The sequence below is a fragment of the Erythrolamprus reginae genome, chromosome 1 (genome assembly GCF_031021105.1).
Source record: "Erythrolamprus reginae isolate rEryReg1 chromosome 1, rEryReg1.hap1, whole genome shotgun sequence".
NCBI classification, from domain to species: domain Eukaryota; kingdom Metazoa; phylum Chordata; class Lepidosauria; order Squamata; family Dipsadidae; genus Erythrolamprus; species Erythrolamprus reginae.
The window spans coordinates 149,860,343-149,869,346 of record NC_091950.1 but is presented as its reverse complement, the minus strand read 5'-3'; the positions used below and the strand labels follow the sequence as shown (position 1 = coordinate 149,869,346).

At 40.2% G+C, this 9,004-nt stretch overlaps 1 protein-coding gene across 2 annotated transcripts in view; it reads right to left on the bottom strand.

Moving 5' to 3' along the window:
- Nucleotides 1-499: 499 nt before the first annotated feature.
- LOC139154702 (protein lifeguard 3-like) overlaps nt 500-9,004 on the bottom strand; it is a 30,611-nt gene continuing 22,106 nt past the window's right edge. Inside the window, exons 9-12 of one of the 2 annotated variants that reach the window (XM_070729607.1) lie at nt 7,620-7,707; nt 6,443-6,538; nt 4,941-4,994; nt 500-879 (exon numbers count right to left, since the gene is read on the bottom strand). In XM_070729607.1, coding sequence (XP_070585708.1) covers nt 736-879; nt 4,941-4,994; nt 6,443-6,538; nt 7,620-7,707 — 382 coding nt within the window. In that variant the 3' untranslated portion in view covers nt 500-735. The remainder of the gene's footprint in view (nt 880-4,940; nt 4,995-6,442; nt 6,539-7,619; nt 7,708-9,004) is intronic. The other variant, XM_070729615.1, reaches the window with a different exon arrangement.

Below are 9,004 nucleotides of genomic sequence, written 5' to 3'. Positions count from 1 at the left end.
CTGCCTGGAGGTAACGAACTGAACCGCTGTGGAAAGGAACCCCCCGAAGAGGCCAGTATTGCAGCCAGCCCTACCCTTCCTGCAGCTTGGAGCAGTTACAAGATAGAGACTGGGAGGCTGTTAAGAGGGTGGCCAGGAGGGGCGTGTCGGGATTCCGACTCCCATTCTCTCTCACCCCATTCCCTCAGATCTTTATCCCATAGGAAATAGAGGAAATACTGTAGATTTAATTGGTTCCCAGCAAGTCAATGGGCTGGGAACCAATTAAATCCATTTCCATTATTTCCTAGGGGATGAATTAATTTGGTTCTCGACCACACTTCTGGAATGGATTGTGGTCGAGAACCGAGGTACCACTGTAGTTGTATTCTTCTATGTTAACTGAATAATTAATTTTAATAGTTACAGATAAAAACTTTGGCATTCGTGCTGACGCAGGAAAACATATTAAATCCAAACGAATCTCATAGGATATATATTCATTTTGACAGTGTACTAATTATTTCAGGGGACTTAAGTTTATTGAACTTTGCGTTCCGCCCGTATACTTAATAAATGAGTTTCCATACAACATACAAAGCTTTTACACAGTATAGTAAAATAAGAGCAATACGGAAATTTCTAAGTATGTGTATATGATAATATTATTCAAAAGCAGATTCCTATGAGGGAAGGCAAAGATACTAGTATTCTGGAAAAAAAATTGTTGCTTAAGTTGCCGTTTTAAAAAATTCCCTAATTTTGGCTCCCAAGTCTTGACAAGGAAAAGAAGATGTAAATAACGTTTACGTAGATTTGAATTGCTCCATAAATGTAATCTTCAGGACTGAGAGAAAACGTCTTATTCCCCAAGAGCAACTGGGTATCATATGCCACAAACTGTAAGAAATTTTTAAAAAGCAATTAGTCTCATAGTTTTTTAAAAAAAACTCTAAAGGTGCAAGTGTCCCACCGGTTATTTCTTACCATGTACTCTTCATCAGTTAATTTTCATTTAAAATATGTCGATCCATGCTGTTTTTTTGTAATCCAATCAACATACTCTTTGTCTGAATTCCTTCATTTCAAAATTTCGGATCTTTTTTTAATTTAATACAGTACATTTTTAATGTACCAAAGTGGTAGACACTCGGGAAACATACATACAAGTTAAGAAGTATCTAACAATCCTATCATCCACATCAAGGATGGAGATGCTTCTTGATGATCCCCTTTTTAATCACTCTCCATATTTTAATTGGAAGTGCTCAAAGAAGTGATGCCATCACATCAAATAATTTATAAATTATAGCAAATTCCCCACTTTATTTATTTATTTATTATTTAGATTTGTATGCCGCCCCTCTCCGCAGACCCGGGGCGGCTCACAACAAAGTGAAAACAATTTACAACAAATCTAAATTACTATTTAAAAATATTTAAAAGACCCCATTTTCTAAACACACATACATACAAACATACCATTCATAAATTGTATATGCCCGGGGGAGATGTCTCAGTTCCCCCATGCCTGACGACAAAGGTGGGTCTTAAGGAGCTTACGAAAGGCAAGGAGGGTAGGGGCAGTTCTAATCTCTGGGGGGAGTTGGTTCCAGAAGGTCGGGGCCACCACAGAGAAGGCTCTTCCCCTGGGGCCCGCCAACCGACATTGTTTAGTTGACAGGACCCAGAGAAGGCCCACTCTGTGGGACCTAATCGGTCATTATTAATGTACACTTGTTATTAATGTACAGTATATTGTCAATTTCCTTTTATTGGGACTTATCAAACCTACACTTTATTAGATGTAATTTGGGGTTAACAAACAAATCTTGATATTTTGTTTAAATGGCTAAAATTCAAGCACTTCTGGCATTTTCTTCAACTTCGTATGTCTTTTATGCATTTCATATTACGAGGGTCACCCAGAAAGTAATGCACCACATTTTTTTTCTCAGCCTACAGTAATGGTACAAATGCGAAACTTTAGATATACATTACAGTATTTGAATTATCAAGAGTGCGTGTTTAAATTTTGCATTTGTTCAGACAGATATCGTAGCTAAGCAGTGTTTCAAAATGGCATCTGTAAGTTATGTACGTTACAAGCAGTGTGTCGTCATTCAATTTCTCACTGCGGAGAAAGAAATGTTTGTGTACAGTTTATGGAGAATCTGCAGTCAACAGAAGTACGGTTAGTCATAGAAGACATTTTGAGGATGACAAAGAGGAGATTCGCACACTGCAGAAATGGCTTTGTGACCAGAACAAGGAGTGGTACCGATGGCATACACGTCCTTGTGTCTCACTGGAGGAAGGCCACAGAACAAGACGGAGGTTACATGGAAAAATAGGGTGTGTGGAAGAAACATCATTCTTTCGTGTGTGAAAGTTTCATTGTGGTCAATAAATAATTGTTGAAGAAAAAAAATAAGGTGCATTACTTTCTGGGCGACCCTCGTATTATTATTTCTGACAGGTCAGTGAAACTCTGCCTCTGATGAATCATTGCCAGTTACAAAATGAACTGCTGAGTTGTTTTACCCAGGTACAGGGAGTCCTCAACGTATAGTACAACAGTTTGCTTAGTGACCGTTCGAAGTTATAATGGCACTGGGGAAAAATGACTTATGTACCAGTATAAGACACACCTTTTTACACCCCCCATAAGACACACCTTTTTACCCCCTTGGGTGTGTCGTATACATCGAATGTAGCCCCATCTAGCCACCCCATGCTTTGAACTCTGCCTCCCAGCAATTTACCCCCTTGCTGCAAACAGAACAGAGCTGTTAAGTCAAGCAACTCATTATCAGCTTCCCGACTCTCAGCTGATTTGAGGTGACATGATTGAGGCTACAGGCAGGCTGGCTACATGCTAAACTGAAAATGAAACTAAAGCTGCAAGGAGGCAAATTGCTGGGAGGGAGAAGCAGAGGCAGATTTTAATTTTGTTGTGCAAATGAAACTGCTGAAACTGAATGCAAGGAAGTAAGTTAGTAACTATATATGTCTGTAGAATGTTCAAATTAGACTTATTTTTTAAAGTCTGCTTTATTATTTATTGTTCTAGACAATGAAGAAGCTTTCTAAAATAAATACTTGTATCTTCTTTTAAAAAGCAGAGAATAACTATACTTCCAGAAAGCCACATAAATTTTAACAGCATCTATAAAAGTATAATCTGAAATGTAGCAGTGTCCTGTTTAGTATTAAGATAAGGCAGCTGAGTTAAACCCTGACTTAGTCATGTTTGGAGTAGATCTATTTAAATAATTGGGAGGAGTTAATTTGACTACAGTTATGAAAGCTTTCTGGCATTAATATACTGCCATAATGTACATTTCTCCAACTATTTGCTTTTTCTATGGGTCAGGAACACATGCACAGAAATAGATAGCAAACAGAGTATATCATCTATGCCGTTTGCTTGGAGGCAGAATTCCCCCCCCCTTGTTTTTCTCCCCAAAAACTAAGGTGCATCTTATACTAAAAAAAAAAGACTAAGTTTTTCACACTTTCACTGATCACAATATCCCCATGAAATGTTCCCTCTAATTTTTTTCCGGTGTGGGCGGAAAAGTATAGTGTCTGAGGGGCAGTCCCTTCAGGACTGGGCGGCACAGCAGTCAAAAATATATAAATAAATAAATATTTCTCATTTCTTTTTTCTCCCCTTTTTTCTTTCATTTATTTCTCTCTCCCTCTCCCTTCCTCTTCTTTTCTCTCTCTCTCTTGTTTTCTTTCTCTCTCACTCACTCTTTTTCTTTCTCTCTCTTTCTCTCTCTCTCTCCCCTCTCTTGCTCTCTCTTTCTCACTCTTTCTCTTTTTTTCTCTCCCTCTCTCTTTCTCTCTTGCTCTGTCTCTTGCTCTCTGTCTCTCTTGCTTTCTCTCTCTCTCTTGTTCTCTCTCTCTCTATCTTGCTTTCTTTCTCACTTTCTCTCTTTCTCTCACCCCTCCTTTTTCTCTCTCTCTCTTTCTGTCTCATACACCACACTGGCAACAGAGAGAGAAAGAGAGAGAGAGCGGAGGGCGGCTTGCCGGTCCGCGATCCCCTGGATGAGCGGCCCCGCATAGCCCCAGCACCATTGCCTCTGCCCCCGTCTAGCTCTCCAGCTAAGAGGCAGCAGCCACATCCACCCCTTCGCCCTCCACGGCGCCCAGCTCCCGGCCCCACGCCACCTCCATCTCCCGGTAGTACGCCCGACCTCTACCTGCAGGAACGGGTGGTGGGGCGCCGCAAAGGGTCGCGCTTGATGGCCGCCACGGCGCCGTTGTTGTCACAGCGCAAAGCCACGCAGTCCTGAATCGCTTGCTTCTCCGGCCGGCAAATCCGGCTGTCTGAGAAAGCGGCGCACTTTTTAAACGTGCGCTTTTCAAACGCACCACTTTCCTGGGCAGCCGGCTTTGCTGGCCGATGCAGGGCACTGCTCACCTTAGCAATCGTAGGCAAGAAGAAGCGAGCGATCCGGGACTGCGTGGCTTTGCGCCACTTCAAAAGTTTCTGCGCGGGGGTTCCTAATGGCTGCGCAGGCGCATGCCCGCACAGCTTAGAGGTAACAGTGTCCCCATGATCATTCAATCAAAATTTGGATGCTTGGCAATTGACTCATATTTGTGACAGTTGCTGTGTACTGGGAGATCATGTGATCATTTTTTGCAACCTTCTGACAAGCAAAGTCAATGGAGGAGCCAGTTTCACCATAACAACAGGGCTACTAACTTAACAACTGCACTGATTCATTTGACAACTGTGGCAAGAAAGGTCGTAAAACGAGCCAAAAATTCATTTAACACATGTCTCGCTGAGCGATATAAATTTCGCATTCAATTTTGGTCATAAGTCGAGGACTACCTGTATAGTCTTATTTTGCATAGCACATAAGAGCGTTCAAATTGCTGTACACCTATTATTTTCATAAATAGCATCTCGGGTCAATAGAAAGTAATTCTTTACTAACCAGGGCGAAGATGATGGCACAAGTGGCTGAATAAAGCATATCGGTCCAATAGATCTGAAGAGACAAGTAAGACCCAGTAAGTTACAGGTCTCTGCAAGAGGAAGTTTAAGCAGTCAGGGAGAATCCCCATTGATATTATTAAGGGACAACACCTTATGAATAGAAGGGATCTGTTAAGGCCACAGCTCAATTTCAAAATGCCTCAATCACGAGAAGGGGAAACAATTCTTTTTTTAAAAAAATTATTGGTTGACATCTTTATTGAAGCATTGAATTGTAGTTGATTCCTTGTACAGTGAAAGTTTACAGACAGCTAAAAGAGTTTGTGGGATCATAAATTGTGTTCCTGCTGGGAGGTACAGGCAGTATCCAAGATAGAGCAGTGTTTTTCAACCAGTGTGCCGCGAGACATAGTCAGGTGTGCCGCGAAGCTCAGAGAGAAAGAAAGCAAGAGAGAGAGAAAGCAAGAGAGAGAAAGAAAGAAAGAGAGAGAAAGAGCGAGAGAGAAAGAGAAAAAGAGAAAGAAAGGGAGAGAGAAAGAGAGAGAGAGAAAGAGAGACAAAGAAAGCAAGAGAGGGAGGGAAGGAGAGAGAGAGAAAGACATAGAGGGAGGGAGGGAGGGAGGGAGAGAGAAAGAGAACAAGAAAGAGAGGAAGGAAGAGAAAATAGAAAATAGAAATAGAGCGAAGGGGAGGAAGAGAGAGAGAGAGAATTTTTTTGTCCAAACTTTTTTTAGCCCCTCCCCCCCGCTCAATGTGCCCCAGGGTTTCGTAAATGTAAAAAATGTGCCGCAGCTCAAAAAAGGTTGAAAATCACTGAGATAGAGAATGAACCCCCACCCACAAAAAGGAAACAAACCCCAAAGAAACATGAAGAAGAAAATGTTCCACTGTTTACAAATCACTCTATTACTACAGAGAGCAAACGGCAGCTACTGTAAGCAACTCACTCGTGGGGGATGGTTGTACTTTTCAAAAAGAAAACAGGAGCTTCTGTTTTGATGATGATTAACAGACAAGGAGAAGGAGTGAAAGACATCAGGGTCTCATACAATGGCTTTTGAGAATATTATTTTTTTGAGTACGTGTTTGTTTGCTTTACGGGTAGCATCGAACTTTTAAAGTTGTTCAGACGTCACTTGCAAAATATCCTAACCAGGTGGGGGTTCCTTGCCGTCGGCCCTACCGGTACGGTCACGGAGGTCAGCGTCTGCGCTGGAACCGAAATCTTGCAAGAGGACAAACATGCGAGATTTTGGTGATTTTCGCCAATATTTTTGCTTCCATGCATGCGCAGAAGGAAAAAATTGGCAAAAATCACACTATGTCCTCACACAAGATTTCGGTTCCGGCGCTTGCACGGAAGGAAGACATTCTGCTCATGGGGGAATGGAGGCATTCATTAACTGTCATAGCTTCCCAATTGAAGCAGAATGTAAATACACGTAAATTTAAATCAATGCACACACTTTTGAAAGCAAGTCTTCCATTCCAGCCACTTACATAATTGTTTATCAGGACAATAATAGTGGAGATGGAAGTCACAAAGAACACAATTGCCAGTATACAGAAAAAACCAATCCAGGTTGTGAGATCCACCTGTCAATGAGAATGATACATTATAGCTTAAGTGACACAATTTAATTGCCCTATACATACAATCATACATACATATATACGGTAGCCAATAAATGCAAAATGAGTAAATGAGTCACAGAAATTAAAGGCACATCATGAGAAAAGAAAAAGAAAAAAAAATCAAATGTAAATTGATATATCTTGTAGTAACACCATGCACTACGTCCTAACGGTCAATGACTACTTCAGCTTCAACTGCAACAACACAAGAGCACGCAACAGATGCAGACTTAATATTAACCGCTCCAAACTTGACTGTAAAAAATATGACTTTAACAATCGAGTTGTCGAAGCATGGAACTCATTACCAGACTCAATAGTGTCAACCCCTAACCCCCAACATTTCTCCCTTAGACTATCCATGATTGACCTCTCCAGGTTCCTTAGAGGTCAGTAAGGGGCATACGTAAGTGCACTAGTGTGCCTTTCGTCCCCTGTCCAATAGTCTTTCCTTTATCTCATATATCATATACATTTTCTTCCTTTCATATATCTTCTCCTCTATTCTTACATATTATCTTTATATATATTACTTCATGTCTATTCTCTTCCATATGTATTGTGTATTGGACAAATAAATAAATAAATAAATAAATAAATAAATAAATAAATAAATAAATAAATAAATAAATAAATAAATAAATAAATAAAAATAAATAAATATAAATAAATAAATAAATACTTCTTCACATTTTCTATCCTTGGAAACCATCCTTGTTTCCACCATGTTCATATACTGCTTCGCACACTTTCCTTCAACTTCTTGCCCCTCTTTCAGGATCTTTTCAACTTCATCCAATCATGACCCCTTTGGTTTTCCTCTTCCTCTCAACCCACGTTCTTTCTTCATATGCTTGTTTTGTAATTTGGTCTTCATTAGTTCTCGTGAATATTCTCAGAGTACAGTACTTCTTTCATACTAGCCACTCTTGTACAGCATCCTGCACCAATTCATTCTGGACTATCCCTCTTGTTTTACTTATTTCTCACCATCCCATTTGCTCCTTTTCACTGTAATGAAAAAATGATAAAGACAACTCACCTTTGTTTGGAAAGAGAAAGCAGTGACAGCAACTATTATAACTGTAGTGATGATCATGGCAAGGATTACAGCTTTGGTGTCATACAAGCTGCAAAAAAAGAATATTTTTAGTATATTAATTGGATAAATTGTATTGTTATGTTTTTTGGTATATGCTGTGAGCCACCCTGAGTCCTCAGAGTGGGGTGGCATATAAATACAACAACAACAACAACAACAACAATAATAATATAATATGGACAGTTGGCAGAACAAAGCATTGCATGGCCAGTTCTTGGAGAAGATTGAAGGCAAAGTGGATAAGGAAAAGACCTGGTCATGGCTTACAAGTGGAACACTCAAAAAGGAGACAGAAGGACTAATACTGGCAGCACAAGAACAGGCCATTAGAACAAATGCTGTCAAAGCCAGAATTTAAAAATCAACAGACGATCCAAAGTGCAGACTCTGTAAAGAAACAGATGAAACAATCGATCACATACTCAGCTGCTGCAAAAAGATCGCACAGACTGACTACAAGCATAGACATGATGCTGTGGCACAGATGATCCACTGGAACGTGTGCCGGAACTACCATTTCCCAGTGGCAAAGAACTGGTGGGATCATAAGCCCGAAAAAGTGGTCGAAAATGAGCAAGCAAAACTACTGTGGGACTTCCGACTTCAAACTGACCGAATTCTGAAGCATAACACACCAGACATTGTGATCGTGGAGAAAAAGAAAGTATGGATCATCGACATCGCAATCCCAGGAGACAGCAGAATTGAGGAGAAGCAGCTAGAGAAATTAGTGAAATACAAAGATCTAAAAATCGAGCTGCAACGACTCTGGCATAAGCCCGAGAAAGTGGTCCCAGTGGTACTTGGCACGCTGGGCGCAGTACCAAAGGATCTCAGCGGACATTTGAAAACCATTGGAATTGACAAAATCTCCATCTGTCAATTGCAAAAGGCCACTTTACTGGGATTTGCAAACATAATTCGCCGCTACATCATGCAGTCCTAGGTGCTTGGAAAGCGCCCGGCTGGTGATGAAATACAAAATCCAGCATAGTTATCTCGTTTGCTGTGTTGTACTGACATAATAATAATAATAATGATGATGATAGAATAGAATAGAATAGAATAGAATTTTATTGGCCAAGTGTGATTGGACACACAAGGAATTTGTCTTGGTGCATATGCTCTCAACGTACATAAAATAAAATATACATTTGTCAAGAATCATGTGGTACAACACTTAATGATTGTCATAGGGGTCAAATAAGCAATGAAGAAGCAATATTAATAAAAATCTTAGGATATACGCAACAAGTTACAGTCATACAGTCAACATGGGAGGAAATGGGTGATAGGAATGATGAGGAAAACTAGTAGAATAGAAG